At 44.2% G+C, this 23239-nt stretch overlaps 1 protein-coding gene and 1 long non-coding RNA gene across 2 annotated transcripts in view; both read right to left on the bottom strand.

Annotated features, from left to right (window-relative positions):
- Positions 1–6106, bottom strand: part of LOC139051981 (sodium-coupled monocarboxylate transporter 2-like) — a 154723-nt gene extending 148617 nt beyond the window's left edge. The window contains exon 1 of the mRNA XM_070529046.1: positions 5939–6106. Coding sequence (XP_070385147.1) covers positions 5939–6049 — 111 coding nt within the window. The 5' untranslated portion in view covers positions 6050–6106. The remainder of the gene's footprint in view (positions 1–5938) is intronic.
- An 8403-nt stretch (positions 6107–14509) lies between these two features.
- On the bottom strand, positions 14510–22029 carry LOC139051970 (uncharacterized). Its single transcript, XR_011509637.1, has 3 exons — positions 21970–22029; positions 20331–20467; positions 14510–15278 (listed from the first exon to the last, which is right to left on the bottom strand). It is a non-coding gene; the product is annotated as an uncharacterized lncRNA (long non-coding RNA).
- Between the last annotated feature and the right edge of the window lie 1210 nt (positions 22030–23239).

The raw sequence follows: 23239 nt of genomic DNA, 5'->3' as shown, positions 1-23239 counted from the left end.
CCGTGGTGTGCCGCAAGGTGGAGTGTTGAGCCCTATTTTGTTCAACCTCGTCCTGGTAGGACTAGCGGATTACCTACCGCAGACAGTACATGTCTCAATATACGCCGACGACATTTGCATCTGGGCCTCTGCGGAGACTCGCCCTCAGCTAAGAGCCAGGCTTCAGCGGGCGGCAACCATGACGGCTTCTTATCTCCGAGAACAAGGCCTCAGTGTGTCTACTGAGAAGTGCGCATTACTTGGTTTTACGCGGAAACAAATGTCATCGTATCCTGTTACCATCAATGGTCAAGCTGTATTCTATGTTAAGACACATCGGTTTCTGGGCGTCATCATTGACCGCAACCTCTCGTGGAGCCCTCACTGCGTCTATCTGAAGAAGAAGCTAGTCGCCATTGCTCAGGTCTTCAAATTTCTATGCGGGAAAAACTGGGGTACACCAGTCCATTCTATGTTGCAGCTGTACAGGGTTCTGTTTCTCGGACTCCTACGTTACAGCCTACCAGTGTTGTCCAATGCATGCAAGACGAACTTTCGCACCTTCGAGAGCATACAAGGTCAAGCCCTACGCACGTGTTTGGGGCTGCCTCGGTGCACGTCAACAGCAGCAACAATTGCCATCGCAGGAGACCATACAATCCAGACACATGTAGCTGTCGACTCTCTCAGAGCGCACATTCGCCATCTGTCAAGGATCCCCGACCACCATTTGGCCTCCCTACCAGCCGAGAGACCTCAAGCGACCTTTTCACGAATGATTAACGCTCATCAAGAGTACATACCAGCAAGTTTTACACCGGCGGCGAAGCCTTCCTCCCCCCTGTGGTGGCTGCGACAGCCTCAAGTGAATTTTGATATTCCTGGAATTACAAATAAGTCCAATCATCCATCGCCGGCTCTGAAGCAACTTACACTCCTATTACTGCACCAGACGTATCATGACCGCATACACATATATACCGATGGTTCAACCTCACCTACCAGCTCAACTGCCGCATTCGTCGTTCCAGCCAAGAACGTTACAGTTAAATTCAAACTGTCGCACACGACTACATCTACATCGGCAGAACTTGCAGCTCTCCATGCCGCTATGATGTACATCACCGAAGAGCCAACAGAGAAGTGGGTCGTATTTTGTGACTCCAAGGCAGCCCTTCATAGCATCAAGTCCGCGTTACGTCACAGAACTTACGAGCAAATGACATCTGAAATCAGGGAACTGCACCACCATGCTCTGGAAAGAGGACACCACATTGTATTTCAGTGGATTCCTGCTCACTGTGGCATCGTCGGCAACAACCTAGCTGACAAGGCTGCCCGGTGTGCCCACGAAGATACAAAGACGCGTCCAACACCTTTGGCGAGGTCGGACGCTGCCAGAGAACTTCGCCTACTTGCGCGCAAGAAGTCCCAAGATCTCTGGACATCAAGTGGCTTCAATTGCAGAAAACGTCAACTGGACCCCACGCTACGGCTCAACTGCCACCTAGCCTTTCCCGCGGCGAAGCAACCTTGTTGTGTCGCTTGTGGTTGGGAGTGGCGTTCACGAACGCATACTCCTACCGTATGGGAATGGCCGAGAGCCCGATGTGCGACTCCTGCGGGTGCGAGGAGTCCATCGAGCACGTATTGTGTACCTGCCCTCGCTACGATGTCCACCGCCTCCCTCTGCGGTCAACTTTACACAGACTAGACTCGAGACCATTCACCGAGTCAAAGATACTCGGACCGTGGCCACAACCGTCACTGGCTCGAAAAGCGATTCGTGCACTAGTGCGGTACTTAAAGTGCACGGGCTTAAGAGACCGCTTATAGTGTCATTGTGTAAGGTGTCCCTCCCACATGTACTCAGTGCTGACTCTCTCCCTTTCTTCCTCTTTCTATTCCCCTTTCCCCCACCCCCAGTGTAGGGTAGCAAACCGGATGCTATTCTGGTTGACCTCCCTGCCTTCCCTACCCTTGCTTTCTCTTCTCTCTCTCATTGCAGGGGGGGACAAATTGAAGAAAAGTGAACATGTGACAAAAACTGGATACAGCAGAGCACAGGTGGTAAAAGTAACAAAATACGTAACATAGATGAGTCATCTCGACGGCAAAACGGTCTTGTGAAATGCGGTGCAAATTTGCAAGACAGAAATGGAAAGCGTACACTATCGCATAAAGTGCAATGCCAGCCAAATGATATAACGAAAACGGGATAATATACTACGACAGACTACGTGACAATAAAGACAGAAACTCTGAACACGTTTTACATTCACCAATGCTCCTGGGAAGCCTATTCCAGTGTGCGGAAACATGCGGAAAAAATGAATTACGGTAGATATCAGTACGACAGCGCATTTCAAGGACTTTCAGCTCGTGATCACATCGTTTAGAGATGAAGTGGGGAGGGAAAATGTACAAGTTCTTGTTTATTCCTGTGAGATCAAAGTAGATTCGGAAAAAAAAGTTCTAATTTTGCAGTTAATCGGCGGTGTGCTAGTGTTTTCCAACCAAGGTCCTCTTTAAGCAATGTAATACTGCTACGGAAGTTATAGTTACCAGAAACAAATCTTGCAGCGCGGTTTTGGACGCGTTCGAGCTTTTCTATAAGTTTAGAGCTTTGAGGGTCTCATACCTGGCAAGCGTATTCGAGTACCGGACGAACATTTGTTATGTAAAGCAGTCCTTTTACTTTCTGGGGGGCATTATAAAAATTACGTTTAACAAGGTTTAGTATACGAGATGATTTTAAGGTTAAGTATTCAATATGTCTGTTCCATGTTAAATTTTCTGAAAAATAGACCCCGAGGTATTTGTAGTGTTCGACCTTTTCAAGAAGTAGTCCGTCCAATTTATACACTGATCTGACAGGAAAGCGTTTACGGGTGAACGACACAAGTTGGCATTTAGCATTGTTCAAAGACATGCCCCACTTAATCCACCAAGCATGAATTTTGTTTAGATCATTCTGCAAACTGCTAACATCACAATCATTTTCTACATTCTTGTATATGGCACAATCATCAGCATATAACCTCACTTTGCATTCTAGATTGTGCACAATGTCATTTATAAAGACTAAAAATAACAAAGGCCCCAAAACAGACCCTTGGGGCATGCCAGAGGTTACGGTGACGTGTTGATTTAGTGCCGTTTATTAAAACATGCTGTGTTCGTTCAGACAGGTAATTTCCAATCCAATGTACTATTGCAGGGTGTATACCGAGACAAGATAATTTATGTAAAAACAATGCATGAGAAACGGTGTCGAAAGCTTTCCGGAAATCTAAAAATATACAGTCTACCTGAAATCCAAGGTCAAAAGAGTAAAAGAGATCGTGAGCGAACTCTACCAGTTGAGTCGTACATGACAAGCCGGGCCTAAATCCATGTTGAAAATCCGAAAAGAAATTATTGCTTTGAAGGTGTTTCATCACAGCACTGTATATGATGTGTTCTATTGTTTTGCAACACACACATGTTAGAGAAATAGGCCTGTAGTTTTCTAGTACATTTTTGGGACCGTTTTTATGTATGGGAACGACGTGGGCTACCTTCCACTCTGCAGGTAATGAAATGGTATTTAATGATTTATTAAACAGAGCAACTAAAAAATGCGCAATTTCTTGAGAGCAGGATTTCAATACCTGCGACGGAATACCATCAGGACCGCCAGCTGATTTGTTGTTCAGATTGGAAATAAGTTTCAGAACACCGTTATATGTGACAGTGACCATAGGCATATTCTCATAGACTATTTCTTGTATGTCAGGCGGTTCACCAGTGTATGTCTCAGAAAAAACACTTAAAATAGGAATTCAGACAGCAAGCCTTCTCATAATCATCAAGCACTGTTTTCTCGCCAACTGATAAAATGGGGACAGTTGTGTCCACTTTACCATTTATTTTAACAAATTTCCAAAATTCTTTAGGATTATCTCTTAACTTTGCGTCAAGCGACGAAATATAAGTTTGTTTATTCACCTTTATTTCTTGCTTAATATTGTAGTTCACATGACGCATTTCATGGAAAACAGATTGATTGCGAGTCTTCAAATACGAAGCATACAGGCGGCGTTTTTTGTTAATTAGCGAGCGAATTTTCTTATCTACCCACGGTTTATCTTTCCGGCGTCTAGTTCTCAAAAGTTTGAAAGGTACGTATTTTTCAATTAAAGCCTTTAATTTATCTCTAAAAAGAATCCAAGCTTTGTCTATGTCCACTGTCTGGCTGACCTCATAAAAAATAGGGAAGAAATTTGAAAGCTCTCGTGATAAAGAGATGTAATCCCCTCGGTCGTAGAAAAAAACCTTTCTAGGATATTTATGGGTTGGTCTAACTGAAGCGGCACTAGACGTGGCAACAACGCAATCGTGATCACTGATACCAGGGATGACAGCTACGTTTTGGATCAACGACTCAGAGCTAGCAAAAAACAAATCTAAAGTGCTGGCAGAAAAATGGTCTCTTCGCGTGCATTCGGAGACGAATTGGGTTAGGTCATTAGTTATAATGAACTCTGAAAAGGCAAGAGATAGGGCAGTCGAGTCTGAGAACACAGGTTTGCCATCTTCCCAGTCAACAGCAGGCATGTTAAAGTCACCCCCAAGTATATACTCAGTATTTACGGTAGTTAAAAAGTTTGATAGCTCGGTAAATGATTCCGGATTACAAGAACTAGGATACCGGTAAAAAGACCCAACAGCAAGGTAATTGCCATTGCTCATTCTAACCCTGCACCATATGGATTCAGAGTGATTGAAAGAAGTAGGGAGTTCAGTACTTTGAAGGCACTCATTAATGAGAAGAAAAACGCCGCCACCATGTGTGTTTCTGTCACACCGGTAAACATAACCACACGGAAATACCTCGTTATTGGCGATGGATTCATGAAGCCAGGATTCAGTTCCGATCACTATGTGTGGTTGAACAACGGAAAGTAAAACTGCAAACTCATCGGCCTTATTTTTCAAGCTTCGGCAGTTAACTAACAGAAGATTAAGTGTAAGATAACACGAAGTGTTATGTTCCGCGCCAGTACGCAAGGTTTTAGGTTCTGCACGATGATTGACCTTTAGCTATCTTATTTCGGTTACCACCTTTTTTCCGCTATCATACCCAAAGATTTTGTTGCCCATGTGCAGTTTATCGAAACGTAGTTTAAATGAGAGGTTTGTGGCTAAAGCATATTCAACCAGTTTTGATCGTGCATATCTGATAGCAGGACTGAAATCCTCCCGAATTGCGTATTCCTTATCTTTCAGCCTGGATCCGCACGACAAAAGTTGTTCCTTAACTTTAAATCTACAGAAATTAACAATAATTAGCCGGTTCTTTCTCTCGCGAAACTTTCCCAGCCTATGAGCACGTTCAATATCTTCCGTTGTAATAGTCTGTTCGAGCTCAGTTTGAAAAAACGCGATGGCTTTTTTCTCAGAGTCTCTCCAACTTTCATTTTCGCAATCACATAGGCCAAAAACTATCAAGTTATTTCTGCGCGACCTGTTGTTTGTATAGTCAAGGGACGTTTTAATTTCGACCATTTTTCGCAGATTTTCTGAGGACTCTTCTTTGGCTGAAAGTAGGTCACTTTGAAGAACAGCGACTGTGTTCTGTAGTTCTTGTAGCGAAAGAGCGAGAGCAGACTGTTCCTTCTTGACAACTTCTAGCTCGGTGAAAAAACGAGTTTGCCCTTGCTCAAGCCGGCGGACAATAGCATAAATGCCTTCAATACTAGCACTTCCTTCAGCATTACTAGCATCTGTACCAGCGCCAGGGTTTAGTTCGACATCCCCGGAGAGAAGTAAATGTAATCCAGAGAAAGCAGGGTAGGCAAAACCACGTAAACTGATACATTTTTCTCACGTACTCCAATAGGCTGTCGGGGCACGACACCGCAATTACACATCGGTCAGAACACCGGTAACAAGATGCAGGGGTTCGGTAACTAACCTGTGCAAGAAGACGAGGTAAGCTCATGCCGACAGCGATGTCGCGCCCCGGCAGTAGTCCGTCGAAGTGCAGCTTAAGTAGTGCCTCCGCCCCTCTTGTATCAGTTGACATATGCGGTTGCCACGCCAGATGAGTGAATGTATCCAAAGTGGGCGGCTGCTCGTTGATATCCGGGAAAGGCGATGATTGTGCGGCGAAGCACGCGTCCGTTTGCCACGTAGAAACTGAAGGCAGTGGCAGGTTCCAAGCCACATCGAAGAAACCACCGCCGGGCCACGGAATCAGTAGGGCTCCGAAAAGCACCTGTGCAAGAAGACGAGGTAAGCTCATGCCGACAGCTATGTCGCGCTGTCGGGTGCAGCTGTGCGGTGCACGCTGCCATGAAGTTCCAATTACGGTTGCCTCCTTGCGAATCGGGTCGGGGTGACCGGCCTGAATCACTGGTCGGGGTGACCATCGACAGACTGCGGTCTCGAGGGCATTTAGGACGAGCCAACGTGTTGCTCTTATTTTCGTAGATTATAATTTTAACAACTGTATGCATGATTTCACCACGCTGTCAATTTTCCATAGGCGGCGATGACGCCTCGAAGGTGCCGTGGTTTCCGCTCGTAACGCGATGTCATAAGGATATCCCAATATTATAAAGATGCAACGAGCCAGTGGGCAGCGCCAACTGAAAAAATGAAAGCACAGACATCAAAGTGGAGTGGGCGAAGTATGCCTATTTTCACCCGTGCGATGGTGTGTAACTTGTTTTTGTTAGCGAAAGTGTTCTATATGTTACAAGTGTTGTGTATGTCAAAGATTTGTGTGCAGAAATTGTACAGAATATTTGCTGTATTTTTTTTGTGGGCATCTGGTTGGGAAAGGATGAGTCGTGTAAACTCGTTTCATGCGGTGGGGAATGGAGGGGTAGGTTTATCTCATTTGTTCTTGAAAGAGGTTGTGTCGAGATTTGTGTTTTTCCGCGACGAAAGTGACGCGTTTTTGCGCAGTGTTATTCAAGTGCGATTGTGTGATGCATTGCCTGATTTTATCGTTACGTCACACACGCTTCGTAATGTGGCCGTGAAAGGATTTATGCGTGAAGTTGTGGATGGTGTCCGTTTTCTCAGAGCGCATTATTCAGTAGATTATCTTTCAGATGTTTCCGGAAAGAAGCTTTACAAGGACCTTATTTATCTCATGTGCCCTACGCCGATTTATTGTTCAGCATATCATTTAGGACAGGAGAGGAAAGTGCTGAAATGTGTAAAAGGTTTCCCTGTGAAGGCTTCTACCAAAACTTTCTTCTTTATGTTACATTGCGGCACACTCCCTGTCAAACCTTGGCTCCGAGAAAAAGGTATCTTTGTGTCTGGGAGCGTCAGCTGTATCATTTGTAGAAAGCCAGAGACAATAGAGCACATTTTCTTGAATTGCTGGGATTCCATATTCTTATGGGACATCCTACAGAGAACTCTCAAAAAATATTTCCCATTACCGCCTTTCGAGATAAGGTTTCTGCCTGTCGAGCAAACAGAGATGGTGACGTATGACCTAATAATGTTGTTGTGCATGCATAGTCTCTGGAGGACGCGAATGGTGGTCAGAAATGCAGACCAAGTTGCACGACCAGCAAAAGAGTATTTTGTTCAAAATATTGTATATGTACGTGACGCATATAAATCTTTGTGCCAGCCGCCAGAATGGCTATGGATCTTTGACCACCTCGCGACAACAAAATACCTTTAACCAAGCTGTATATTGTGTAATACAGCCAGTGTTTTTATCACCTCATTTCATTGTGAATGTGATTTCCCTTTGAATTCAAAATTGTGAATGAAGTCATTCTATGTTTTTTCGTATTGTATCGCTAACAGGCAATAAAAAAAAAGTAGCTAAATTGGGAGAGCATCGCACACGAAATGCGAAGGTTGTGGGTTCGGTTCCCACATGCGGCAAGTTGTTTTTTCATCCACTTTAATTTCCATTAATTTATCGTTTCTTTATTTCATTTATTAGGCACGTTGTCCTTGGTGTCAGTGTTTGTTGGCTTCTTATGATAAAACCCGCAGGTGTCACATAGGGCGTCTAGCGGAGAATAGGTCAATTATGGGCGTTTCTAACCCGCATTCCAGTACAGCGAGCATATTGTGCAACGTGGCCACTATTGCAGCCGCAATTTCTTTTTCTTTTGCCATATTTTATTCGGTGCTAATAGCTATTTAAAGGACATGGGGATGAGCGGGACTTGTTAATGTAGTTTCGGGGTGCGGTAAATAAATCAACCTAATACCATATCAGAAGTTACGACTATGATTTTTACCGCACAAGCCGCGCCCTCATTCAAGGGCGGATGAAGATTTGTGCGTTGCTAGGAGTGATGCAAAACTATGAATATTACTGTCGATACCATCGATAGATAAATTACTGTCGAATTATCTATGGCAAACAAACAATTTCAACGGTGCCATGGCTAGTATAAAACGACGCAACGTATGGTACGTAATGACCGCAACATAAACTTTCCGACGTTTTACTCTAAGAAAAAAACAATGAATGACCCTTGCTCCATTAAGGTAAAAATGCCGATGTCCCTCGTGTTCGTCTTTAAATGGAGCAACTTTCCTCCTTCATTCATGAGAGAAACGGTTTCTCCTTTCCAAAACCAACATGGCCCACTGTATGGGCAAGCGAAACGAAGCGATGGTTGCGACTACGCCTTCCAACTGTGCTATAGTTCGCAGCTGGAAAACAACGTACGCGTCATAAGATACCCTATAAGCATAGTGTACGTTACTGATATTTACAGAAAAAAAAATCTTGCTAAGCTTTCTTTGGTGCGTACTAGGAACCAGGTGCAAGTACGACACGATTCTGTAGCGATGCCTTCCGCTCGTCTGCTACTCTTATCACCCGCCGTTCACGGCCGGCTCATAATGTTAATACCGTGGGCGGAGCGTCACTCTAACCACTGTAGAAGCGCGAAAAGGAATGACTTTGCTAGAACATCGCGGCGTTGAGCTTACGTAAACGTAGGGATATCCGTACAGCAATCCATCGCGAGCGCGCATACACACACGCTTATGTGGATGGACGGATGTTATGAGCGTCCCTTTTGGAACGGGGCAGTGGGTTGCGCCACCAAGTTCTTGCTATTATACTACCTAATGTCCTACCCAAGTTAAAAAAGAAAAAAAAACGCTATGAACTCCCACAACCACATTTTCTCACTCCCTATTGCGAACTTTGCTTTTGTACGCCTCCGTTTATTGTAGTTTCCCTACTTTTCTTCCACCAATCTTCCAATCGCCTGTTAATAACCTCTATTGCGGACATGTTTATTTTTTGCCTGCTCTCGCTGAACCCAAGGTTTTCAAGGAGGCCAGTGGTGCCTAAATCGACCGCTGGGCAGATGTGTACACATTCTAATAAAACATGCTCCATCGTTTCCCTAGCTTTACCGCAGCAAGCGCATGCTTCATCCTTCTTATATCTCGCTTTATAGGTGCGTGTTCTAAGGCATCCCGACCTCGCTTCGAAATGCAATCAGCTTCCCTTTGAGTTATCATAAATTGTTTCTTTTCTGATGTCGTTTTTTCCTCTTAAGTAGTTACTCATGGCAGGTCTCTTTTCCATTGCCGCCACCCATGAGATTATTTCAGCCTCTCTGACTTTCCGCTTGACGTTCTTTGTCGCTGTGTTGCCCACGCTACAGGCTGCATACTTGCTGGTAAGCTTCCTAGTTCTTTTCCTCCACTGTGAATCAATATTTTTCCTGTAGAAATACCTCAACACTCTCCCAGCACATTTACCTTTTTTTTTTCATATTCTTCAGTCATTCTCCATAATCGATTTTACTGTGAGCTTCCTTCACTTCAAAACTAGTCCAGCCCATATCACTCTGCACAGCTTCATTTGTAGTCTTCCCGTGAGCGCCCAATGCGAGACGACCCACTGACCTTTGGTTCCGATCGCGTTCTGATTGTACCAACGTCCTGATGTACCGTACACCGAGTCCTGATGTAAACAACGCGCTTAGCGCCCCCTGGAGACGCTTCAAATTACTAAACCCTTTAGTTACCCGATAACCTATAGTTGGCGCTAAACCGGATAACCCGATAAAGCCGATAGCCGATAAGCCCGATAATTGGCGCTAAAAGCTGACGAAAAGGAGGACGATCGGAGGATTGGTGGAAGAAAAGTAGGGAAACGACGAAAGGCGGAGACGTACAAAAGCACGATTCGCAATAGGGGATCTGAAAATTTGGGCGTGGTAGTTCATAGTGTTTTTTTTTTTCATTGTTTAACCTAGGTAGGACATTAGGCAGTATAGTAACGAGAGCTTGGTAACGCAACCCACGGCCCCGTTCCAAAGGGGACGCTCATAACATCCATCCAAAGGAAAGATCACATTCTTTTTTTTATTTGCTTTCAATACGGCAAGGTAACGTGAGAGCAACACACTACACATACTAATGCACGACACAGCAACACGCAGCACTTTCCCACATACGATACACGTCACAGGAACCACTACACACAAGCGCACAGAACATACACAAACACAGCTTGGGCTGCCTACATGCGTATGTCTTGGAATCTTGTTATATAGCCTTGATGTTTCGACCTGCCTAGTAGTGCCAGTGACGGACTCTCTGTTATACGTAATTAGCAATAAATTTCGACAGAATACTTCTGGGTATAATCACCTGATAGGCACGCGAACTCCACACAGACCTGTTAATATAAAACCGCATATTACTGACTGCTTTTGACTAGGGACTTTCAATTATCAACACGGTGGCGACAGCGACCTAAGCCTTTCACTTCGAAGCCGTAGCGGATGGCTCTTCAAGAACCGCTGACGTTTACAAAATACATTCTGTTGAAATCGCTTCAACGTTTTCTCGCCTAACTTAATACAGAAGTGGCGAACAATCGGCTATGCGCGGCGTCCGTACGCCGTTGCAAAGCGGGTACGTGCGAGCTGGCGCGCGGTGTCCCGGCGGCGGCCGGAGTTAAGGCCGGCTGTACATAGCGCAGGGATGAATCTGACCGGGACGCTGAGGCCACCGCCTTCGAGCGAGCCTTCGAAATCATGTTTTTCCTCCCTTTCCACAGACCAAAAGTATTCGGCTGCGTCGAGGGCGTCGTTCGCTGCTACACGCTGAGCAGCTGCGTGCGAGTTGTAAGGATATCGCGGTTGGATGAGAGCGGAATATAAATACAAGCATAGCATCCAAGGAGGCTATGATGCAAGTTAGTCGCCGCGATGTCAGGGTGCTACTTCATGAGAACGAAAGATTGCTCACCGCGGTTGGCGTGACTGGCCCCGCTCACCATTGATGATATCAGAAGGCTAACTGCTGGTGTCTGTTGTGTTATATCCATCTCTAGGAGAGTTGTGGTAACGAAGATTGTTGCGATACAGTATGCTAGGCTACAACTACGATAGCCATAGCGTAAATACAGTGGCGGAAGCATAACCGTCGCGACAACTGAGCGGGGGATAGCTCCGACTATGGAGTATGCCGTCTCTCTCCGAGCGCCTCTACTGCAACGCCACGTCTGCGCCGTGCTAGCGGTGCTTTCTGCTAGACAGAGGGTGGTTTCGCTTCATACCGACGTTCGAGTTCGACAGCGCCCTGCAGCTTTCTAGAATCCCGGCACTCGACCCAGTGCACAATGGTGCCGTCACCATGTGCGTCTCATTAGCTGGGAATCGCGTTCACATCTGGGCATACGCGTTTTACCCGTGCCCTTGTGCCTTTCATTAGGCTTTTCCTACTTTGCAATGTCAATTGTCCCTCTACAAATTATCTTCGAGAGTGTTTCCTTTTCTTCATAGACGCCGACAGCCGTATGTGCTCAGTTGCCACGGGGAAGTCAGTAATTTGTAAAAGCTTTTCTCAAATTTATTTTGCTGGGTACTTTTTGTTTGTACATTTGCTTGTACTCCGCCTTTTAGGAAATTCATCTTCTATTGATGGTCGGTGCTTCCTGCCTCTGCAGTGTCGTGCGCGCTACACGATGCATCACGGAGAAGCCGCCGCTGGCGGGCGGAGACGCAGATGAACCGGCACGCGAGTGACGCTGGATATACAGCTGTATATCTGGTTGCATGGTACGCTCATGCACCTCCTTGCTCTGGCAACAGGTTCTGTGTTCCATCTATGGATCTGGAGACGTGGCTTGCGGCAGGGATACGCTCACACCACTCGGCTACATGGTGACGGCGCCAGCAAACGTATTTTGCTTTCGCTTCGAAGTCGTCGAGGATGGTGCTTCAAAACGACCACATATGCGTACATTTGATATAGCTTAACATTCTCCTCATCCTAATTTCACGCATCAAAACAAGAAAGGCTGGCGGATATTTGCGGCGTCTGGGCCGAGATGCCTGAGTGCGGGCTAGTCTCGCTGTGCGTCAACAGCCGGACGCTGTTTTCGAGTTGAACTATTCTCGCTTCGCACCACCCTTTCGAGCCAGAGGTTTGACAGTGACGGTCACTTGTCATGAAAGGTTTAGACCTCAGGTCATGCTATTTAGCATTACTATCTGTCGAGAACAAGTTGTTGCAGTCGTTGTTCAGGTCACCGGCAGCGACGCAAGATACGCGCACGCAAGGGAGAAACGTTACTTCCTTTTGGTTGCCGCGAGAGGGCGCGACATGCGAAGCGCATGTGAAGGAGGAACTGGGCGGCCTGGAAGGAGGAAAGCGACTGGTTCCTCCTTTTTCGCTCCCTTTCTTTTTAAGAGTGTACGTCTCCGTACCAAAACACATGGTGTAGCTTTCCATACTTATAGCATAAAGTCACGCGATCTGGTTCACCAGTGAAGGAAATTGCAACCACAGACAACACTCTAAAAATTTTAACACCCTTAAGGGTGTAAATGTCTTGTCCCATGGGTGACACCCTTTTTGGGTGTATTGCTACACCCCAAGCAACGGGATGCAAATTAACACCCCACAAAAGAAGGGGTGTTAATATGACGTCACCTCGCCTATGGGTGTAAAACCAAACAACACCCTTTCTATATGGGGTGTAACGCAGACACCACCCTTTCAATATGGGTGTAGCAGGGACAACAGCCTTCCAAAAGGGCGTTATCCCTGCAAGTATTTTAGCGTTCGCTACAGCCATGTAGTTGATGGCCAGACTAGCTGTTGTGAATGCTGCCTAGCCTTAGCTATGATACTACCTTGTTCAGTATGAGCCAGAATCTGTGAGGCGTCCTCATATTGCGCTTCTGGTCCGTCATTTGGTAGCATAACGTGCGTCCCTTTCAGGCAAACAACTTAAGGTTTCGCCATTGCAGCAAGGCACACAGGCCATGCTTTTCGTAATCTTCCTCTGCAGTGATAGTACACTGCCGGCAGGATGCAGAGCGCAATAACAATGCGCGCTGCACTAAGGACACAGGATCTCCCGCACCTTGGTGCACCAGTACTTATAACGCCGTGGAAACAGCACACAGCCAAAAGCATGGTTACATGCATTTCAGAAATAATTAAAAACCTCCACTTTTCTTGGTAAAAAATTTTCGCAACCCCAGCTTGACCAGGAAGGAAAGACACCACAGCTCGTTGTTGTAGCTCATATTGAATGCAATTGAGCGCAAGCAATGCATGGATTGGCGACGGTAACAAGTGCAGTACTACAGAAGCATACGTTTGCCTGTCAAGCAGTTTTTTGCCGTTTTAAGCACACATTTTATACCTCTATTCATCAAAGTTGTCATTTATCTCCACGGGATGCTTCTACTAGTACTTTCACATATGACTTAAAGGTAGCACTGAAAGCCAAAGAACAAAGTGCTTCCACGCCGATTAATGTTTCAGCATTTACGAACAAAACAGCATGTGTAGCTGTGCATGCTGTTCAATATATAAGCATGCACTATTTCCTGAAATATATGTATGCTCCATTTACTGCCAGTGACCTGCTTATACCCAATAATTTAGTTTATTTTTCACCATGTGCTTGCATTGAATATACCACAGGCATTGTAAGTTAAGCTACCAGAATAACAATCAGCTAGTCTAAGGTTACCTAATTGAACAAAATCATTGTAAAATTTGTGACGAAATGTCAGAAGAAAAGTATTTATTTCATTAAAGAGAAATGGTTACATAATAATGTTTGCACATTTTAAATGTAAAAAGGAAAATAGGGAGTAAAACCATACTAATACAAAGACATAAGCACCAAATAATGGGCACAGGCTTGCTCAATTAAATTTTAAGCAGAACAGTTTTTTTAAGTAGCCTGACTACGAACTATTTATTACATGTTTTCATTCGAAAAGCACTGCATCTTATTATAAAGCACAAAAATAACCGGTCACATAAGTAAGAACAAGTCTGAGTGTGTCTTTAACACAAGGATAGAAAGTTGTGCGAGTTAGTACAGTAACATGATCTTGGATTGTAGCGCGAAGTGACACGGACACAGACTGGAAGCAGACAGGATGAGCGCTAACTCTCAACTAAATTTTTATTGAAACGAAGAATATATATATATATATATATATTATATATATATATATATATATATATAGGTGACTGCAAAAAACCGCAGCACATCTAAATGAATATTGAATACATAGTAGTAAGATGAAGACGGCAAACAAAAGCCATCAGCCATCAACTGCGTGGCAAATCGCAAATCTGAGTGCAAGCTATTCTCTTATCAAGTATACCTGTAGGCATTGCGACCAATGTGCTCCCAAGATGTATGAGGCATTAGTCATTGCAGAGTTGTAAGGACATGACAATCCTAGGATGATTATGTTCTTGAGGCTTTTTCCACACTTTCCATCTTTTGAAACGTGTATACTCTAGTCATGAAAATAAAAATTCTACAACTGGCGTGTGATAAGTTTTGCGTCTTATTTCCTAGCAGCTCATTGAAACGAGCCACGATGACAAATTCAAATGCCGTTACCTCATCAGACATTCAAATTTCTTAAACACAAACAAAACCAGATAGGCATTAGAGTGAGCATGATTTAAATACATTACACTCGTTTAAAGTTATTGCACCACTTTGTGCCAGGTAAAAATGTTAGAAACATCAACAATGTTAAGATTCTACGGCCAACCGTGAAAACTAAATAAAACAATCATTAAGCTTTCTTAAACGGGTACAGGAGCTTTACAACTGGCCGTCTTGGTGATGGACACGCAGATAGATGAGCAGCCATTCCACTGAAACGAGAATGTTGAGGGCTTCGCATGGAAGTCTGCGAGACACTGCAGAGTAGTTCTTGGTCCACATGAAGGAGGTTGCTTGCATGCACATCTGGGCCACCATACTGAATGCATGGTGTTACCGGAACCTTTTCCCCCTGCATTGTGGTAAAAAAGCATGGTTAAGTTTATACGATGTTTAATATGCAAAAAAAGAGGTGAGGCATGCAGACAGGACACTAGAGTAGAGAAGTGAACATGAACACGAAAAACATGAAAAATTTCATTAAATTGTTTTATTAGATGAAATTTTTATACTTGGTGTCATTCATTATGAGGGTTCATAACCGCAACATATTTAATATATAAGCAGGTAGAATTATCAGCTTGGTCAGTTTGCACAAGCTCGTTTGAGGCAAGAAATCGAGTTACACAAACACAACCTCAACATTCTTGATTGAAAAAGGAACACCTCAGATGACATGCAGTCCCGTGAGTGGGAATTGCACAGTTCAAGAAAAACAAATTAAAACTCACAGACTGAAAGCGAATTAATTGATAGGTTTTAGTAGCACAAGGGCATCTTTGGCCAATGAGCGCCAAGTCTATACTGCAAAAGATAAACTTAGTGCATCTTTACAAAGCAAATATATAAAGATGACTAATGCCTCTCTGCACTACAGTTGCTTTGCTCTAGCGTGAAATCATTTTAATGCATGCACACGTACATACAAACGCTACACCCAAGTGTAACAGCTGCAGAATTAAAATTGGGCAGCAACAAAGTCGCAACATTTAACCATTGATCCCAAGCTGTACTAGTGACTGGAGGCAGTACCAATATCGCCAATGACGAGTCGCACTCTTTCTGCCCGATGTTACGCTGCTCTTATTGTCAAAGATGAGTTACAGCCGGCATTGAGGGAAAGCTGCCCGCAAGAGCAGCTCCTCTTTTTGTGTTATTTCTAACCAGAGACCAATGAAGTAATATATTTTTAGAATGAGAATGACACCGAAAAATTGAGTACGTAAAAAATTCGGTACATTTTTCCGGAATTAACTTGGGGGTTAACGGCTAAAGAGGCAATCCAGAAACTAGAACAAGTTTTGACATGTTTGCTACCAGTGAATGCTAGAAAATATGTTGGCATTCTGTAGTTTTGTCCAACAATGCAAAAGGGATTCTTAATAACTGAGGAAATAAATGGAAAAGTATCATGAAGTATATTTCGTGAATGTAATGCAGAATCACTCAACTTCTGTTACTATATAATCTCCACTTGAATAACCTGCACTTTCTGAACTAGTTAAGGAGGTGCTGCATTTCACTACTCATTCCACCAGTTCAACGTGGCAGCAACTGCATGTTGTGATTTGTTTTACTTAGTGCAGGCTTTGTACAGGGCGAGTTCACAGCATTCACTGCACTTGGCCGAAAGGTAGTGCATGTTTACGCAGCAGGTGTGGTGCCGCTTCTGCACGAGCAAGGTGCAGAAATAAGAGTTTCATACAATAATTACTAGAGGGAACTCCGACGTTAGTGTCCACAGGAGATCAAACAGGAACGGCTGTACCAGCATGGAAATTTTGGGAAGTATATGGATTTGCCTAAACTTCGTCTGTTTGGCTTCAAACGGCTTTGTGACTTTGTAAACTAGTCATTTTCAACAATATACTGTGTAATAAATAAATAAACATTAAAATCATCCGACGACAGGATTAAAACACAGGAACTCTAGAACAGAAGTCTGATCGAAACCATTAAGCCACGGAGGCATGTAACGACAAGCGAGTGCAACGCCCTGATTAATTCATTTCGGGCATACCAGCGCCTTAAGACGCTTGGTGCCTTTCGATTTGGCCACCTGGACAAGCTCAATCGTTGCAATTAATACAAATTGCGCATGTTGGCGCCGTCTTCTGCACTTCGAAGAGTATAGACTGCGCTGAAATTTACGACAATACGATTTATATAGCGTATAATATACGAAGCCACAAGAACGTCTGAATTCACAAGCACGAATATCAGACAAATCCATGTGCTTCCCATGATTCCCATGGTGGTGCGACTCCAGCACCAGAGTTCCCTCTAGTACTTACTGTAAGAAACTATGGCAGAAACAGGAGTAATAAACTAAGTTTTGCTGTCCCATAAATCTTACTGGTCATTAATTCCAAGTTTTAGTGCAGTCACATGTCTAGTAGGCAATTGTGGTATTTTGCATAAACATTGCGAAGCCAACTGTGATGAATGTTCACTATGGTAAATTGTTTATGATCGAGTAGCATAGACTACTGAAGCAATCTCTGGAAGGCAAGTCAAGTAATTTTCTTATTAGCAGCCTTTAAACAGCATTCGAGCATATGACACATGCACCTCAGATATGTAGATAATATTTCCTTGACTCAGCAAAAAGCGATGCTTCATGTTCCACGAGGCTACTTCTATCAAAGCAGTATTGGTGCTCTCTAAAAACAATGCCAATGCAGATGATCCAAATATTTTTCAGGGGCAACAGTTATGCCTGAAATCATGCTAGATTAGTTTTTTTGAACACATGCTCAGACCATGTTAGAAGTGCTTCTTAAAATCCGCCAATTTATTAAATTAGTCATATATCTGTACACAAAGGCTACTAATTAGGTCCCATGCTATATCATCATCTTGACAAAAACTTCACTTAGTAATACACACGCCGTGATAAGATTTGAGACCACACTGAGATGCTGAACAAGGTGAATTCATTATTTTTAAAATGAAGCTCCTGTTCTTCAAAACGAGAAGAAAGGATACTGAGGGTCAAAATTTTTCTGAATGACAGCTGGAAGATGCCAGGGAAGGCACGTGGAAACTTATTTGTAATTTTCTATTTAAATGTAGAAATGATAAAGGGAAATGAAAATGGTCAAAAAAAACAACCAGGCATGGGGGTAGAACGAACCTACAGCCTTTGCATTAGGCATGCGTTGCATTAACCACTGTGCCACCGAGGCAGCATTCAACCATCCACAATGGCCCCTCAGATTGTCGACGCTCGAACACGGCCGTAGTACCACAGTGGTTAGTATATCACATGCGTAATGCGAAGGTTATGGGTCCGTACCCCACCCACAGGTGAATATCTTTTAATCCACTTTCACTTACCTAGAATTTATCATTTCTATACTTCATATAAAAAACTTAAAACATGTTCCTGTATGCTTTCCTTGGCCTCATTATCTGCTGGCTCCTTCCAGTTCTGTTACTTCCAACATTTATACATATTCTAATCTGGTAAGTAAACAGTTTTGCATGATGCTGGAATGCAATATAAAACATTATTGCAGGGCCGTGTTATGTAGAATGCCTTATATTGCCCAGGCAAGGTGTATTAATGTCAATCTGAAAAAAAAAAATTCCCACTCAAGGCAGAAATGCTGTGTAGTGCTGTGTGGAACAGGGTTTACCGAAAACATCTTGTTCAGAAATAAAGCCACCAAACAAGGAGGAAATACGAAAACTAGATGAAAATTTGTGCAGCTGCATGTTAAAAATTTAGCACAGCTACAGATGACATAATGAAGGAAGTGCGAAGATGGTCTATTTTGGACACATGAGGCAATATACTTGAAAGATGCATATGAGCTTACACGTGGAGAAATATCGTTTATGTAGCAGCTAAACTACGAACAGGCCTAGAGCACACTGATACAAGGTGTCGAGCATGTAAATCTTATCATGCCCTTAAGTCAAAGAAACATGGCTGTTTCTCATGATTCGCTACACATGGCTGGCTCACACAACTTAGCCACTTCTATATATGCCTTGTAATTGCCAGGTGGTCTGTATGACATGCGCAAACTTTAAATAAGTACAAGTGCCGCGTAGCTGGACAGTACCAAGGTAATATCGTTTGTCATCGTTTTGAGGAAGTGAAACCAATTCTTGCATTTTTCCTAATTAGGTAATTAGGTATTAACAATTATTTAACTGCTCAAATATTTTATTCAAAGCAAAAGTGTCAGTGCGAAAATTGTAGAGCATCCTGAAAAATTCCCAATCCAGCTTTCTACTGCTCAGTAGGTGCAACAATTTTTTCTTTTCAAGCTTGAAAGAAGCCAGTGAACACATGCAAGAAGTGCCATGCAACTAACCGCTCGTGCACCTGAACACCATTTGGCTCCTCCTTTCATGCTTGAAAAAAAACTTTTTGAAAAGAATATTTTAGAAATTGATTAACTATTATTGACTATGTTCTAGGCAAAATGCATGAAATAGTGTGACTGCCACTTCCATTTTCGGCGACATGAATTGACTCCATTTGCATGTCCAAATCCAGCTATACATGGTGCGTGTTTTGAGCTGGTTCTGTAATTTAGGCTGGTTTTGACTAATTGAAGCTTCACACCTTAATAATGGAGTCAGCCTAAAAAGAAATTGGTACATAAACAGTCGCTGTCAGTACTCCATACAACTTAGTGCAAAGTGCATGCTTGTGAGCCAAGAAGTTGGTAGTTCTAAGCAGTATTTCTCATTTTGACCTGGTGTTATAGCCCACTTACTATGATGCCATGCTGCTCAGTCATGCTGGTCCCAGCTTCAATCTAGGCCATGGCAGCTGCCCTCCAATGAGGGTAAAATGCAATACCGCTTATGCCCTTAGATTCAGGTGTACATTAAAGAAGCCAGGTTCCCAAAACTTTAGGTTTTGGAATGTAAAAGCCCATAATTTCATTTTAATATCTAAAGGTGCTTTTTTAGGAGCAGGGGCATCATTTTGAGCTTTACTGCACTGCCATGGCACCAAGAAGCTCCAAGTAAATAAAAACAATTTCTTAGACAATGTACATATCTTGCAAACAATTACAAACACTTCTCTGCATGCACCTCCGTTGCTGTTATATTTAGATCCGTATGCCAAGGCGGGTTATGATGCTAGAACATGTTTCAATTTTTTTTTACTGCTTTAAAGTTGGTTATTTTGCATCTCACTGTGTGTCGAACGCACGTTTCAGTGCATCAATTTCTTCAGAAAGTGCGCTCCCCTTTATTTATTTGTGCATGCAAAAAGGGTTCAGAAGAACTGCTTTCTGAAGGTCTGTATAACAAGCAAAAAACAATTCTATGTAGGCTGCACAAAGAGAAAGGATTGGTTTGTAAATTTGTTATTTAGTTCTTAAAAAAAGAGGCAGCTGTCAGTATTCTGTTCCAAAGTAAAAATTACCCCTACCTGGCTCTGCTTCATTTTCCGATGTTGATGGTCCATTCGGGGGCACTCTACTGATAGGCTGCACTTTGGCGATGTCGGGTGTGCTGTCACCATGCCCAAGGTCGATCGACATCCTCACCAAAAGTCGAGTCCAAACGCTATGAAAGAAATATCTCATCATTTTGCTATCAGTTTTGTCATCTTGCGTGTTTCACACACGGCCGTCAGTGAAATATTTCGTCACTTGGATACTGAAAGAAATTCAAGCATTTTCTGGCAGCCAAGCTGATGATGATGATGTGTGGTGTTTTATGGCGCAAGGGCCAGGTTTGGCCAAAGAGCGCCATGACAAGTGGTAATGTTGACGATGTATTATGGAAGATGTGACTTGGCTGTAAACTGGCCTAAAAATTGTCGCTGTAAAGTGCGTAAAATTTACGTGCTATAAAATTATGGCGATGACTAATGACGAATACTATTAACATTAAAATCCATCGTGGAAGAATGGTGCAACATAGAAAATATATAGGATGGTAAAATTACTTGGAGCACTGCTGCCTCTCCGGAGTCCTTGAAACACAAGGGCCTAGAGGCATGTGCTATACGAAAGAGCTATCACAGCGGCATCCTCTGAAGAGAGGGCGGCAGCCAAGCTGAATACACAGTAAATGGAGAACATTAAAGAGCAAATGCAGTTGTCACATTAGATTGATCAAGTACAGCAGAAATGGAAATAAATCAGTGATACTGTGTCTGTTGGCTTTGAATGCAAGAAACGTAAAAACAGGAACTTGCAGCCACGCCACTTTGAATTTCCCGCGTTTGCTACACCTCACAAGTTTGGCATCGTCCGGTACTCGGGGATAGTAACCGCTTAAAATCAAGATGAACGAGCGTCGGCATAAATTAACAGGATACTTAACCGGGCAATATAGGCGCATAAAAACTCACGTAGCGAAGCTACTGTCAATTACCCGATGACGCATCTGGGGGCGGTGCAGTTTGGGCGAACAATTCAAAAAGGAATGCGAGTTTCACTTGTTTCACGCCTACTAAGCTAACACAGAATTTGAGTTTCTTACTAAACTATGCTGGATATTTACGCTCCGAATAAAACGCTGGAAATTTTGTTACCTCATATTGCATACGTATGAGTGAGGAAATTGCTTTTATTGTGTTCTACCCAGACGTCACGCAGCAGCTACCACTCTCATGCAACAAAAGCATGAAAGTGGTACTCGTGACACCGAAAACAAACATATACAGCACCAACGTTACGCTCCTTGGAGTTGGAACTAAGCACGATCAAGCCAGTTAGTTTTCTAGCTTTCATAACGCCATGAACACGACCAAACATCGAGCGAAAAAACTCTCTGCTCTCGAAAATTATTATCGCTTCCATTTATATACCTATCGCTGCCACAAGCAAAAGTCAATGGGCTAGCTGTCCACAAACCGCAGATTAGACTGACAGCAACATATTACGGTAACGTAAAACAATTTCCACGCTGACTTAGCAGCCGCGGTGTGCTCTAAGTGCCAAAGTTCTCGTTTGCCGCTCGAAATTCACACCATGATCACGGGAACTGCATCTTTCACATGAAATATTGCACGCTTTGCTCCGGAGCTCAATAGGACGGCGAAACGCATTTGCACGTACCTGAAATCCGCATGCCGGAAACCCGTCGACGCTTCCGAGAACGGGGCGCACAGCCATACACCCGTACGGGGTAGTTCTGAACTTAGTGTCACACATTACTTCCCCCCTCTTTTTTGGCTTCTGGATTGGATTGGCGCGGCTCGCTACGTGCTTGCGCACGCTTTTCCGAGCGCAGATTGGTGTGCGCCTGGTTTCTGCACTAGGCTGTTATGCGATCGCTTTATTGAGCGCAGATTGATGTGAGCCTAGTTTCTGCACTAGGCTTTTGCACGATCGCCTGCTTTTTGCACTGGGCTTTCAAAAGGCGAAGTGAGCGTCGCTTACTGCGGAAGTGCTGCGCCGCGGGCGTACCGTGTATGGAAGCGCGCAGCAATGCCGGGAAACATTCAAACAAAAGCAAAGGGTCAGAAAAGTGCGCTTTATTTTCCCTTACTATGTCACACTGGGTAGCGCCGTGCGATCGCTTCTAATAAACGCAGAAACGAGTCCTTGCAGCACATGTGCCCATTAATCGATGCCCACCATAGCCATATCAGGTGCGACTCGAGAAGCTGTGGAGTCACCCTGTAGCCGGCGGAGACGAGGTGGCGCTTCACCTTCTGCCAGTAGCTTTCGATTTTCTGGGTGTGAGCGCCCGTGATTGGGTCTACAAAGTTCATGCTGCGGTTAACAGCCTCCCATTGCAAATTCAGTCTTGCTCCGTTAGTCCCCACTAAGTTCGGGATGCAGTTGTATGCGGCCCATTCATCACTGTGGATGATGGTTCCCGGTTCAACGTTGGCTGCAAAAATGGGGCCTAGCGTCGCCGCGTCTCGTCGGTCGACCTTGAATAGTCGGAGCTCCCCGGTGGTCACGCAGATCATGCCGAATACCCATGGTCCACTATCTGCAATGCCGCCGTAATTTTGGCGGCTCGGCGGAACGTTGTCGCCCGTCATCAGGCGGCCTCGATTGTATTTTCGCTCGCCGCGAAGGAGGCATTCATCAATTTGTACAATCCTACCGGGGCCACCGAGTGGGGGTCGCGCCAGCAGCTCGTCCCGCACGACCTCACGAGCGTAGTTCCTCCAGTCGGCGATGACATGGTCCGACAGATTAAGCAAGTCGCCGGTCATCTCCTTCATGAGCCACGTGCCTATGTTTTTGCTCACGCAGTACGTGAGCCAAATCACTTGCCGCCTGCAGTAAGCGACGCTCACTTCGCCTTTTGAAAGCCCAGTGCAGAAAGCAGGCGATCGTGCAAAAGCCTAGTGCAGAAACCAGGCTCACA

Source organism: Dermacentor albipictus, unplaced genomic scaffold (genome assembly GCF_038994185.2).
Source record: "Dermacentor albipictus isolate Rhodes 1998 colony unplaced genomic scaffold, USDA_Dalb.pri_finalv2 scaffold_17, whole genome shotgun sequence".
In the NCBI taxonomy this organism is placed as follows: domain Eukaryota; kingdom Metazoa; phylum Arthropoda; class Arachnida; order Ixodida; family Ixodidae; genus Dermacentor; species Dermacentor albipictus.
This window is presented reverse-complemented; position numbering and strand designations above follow the sequence as displayed.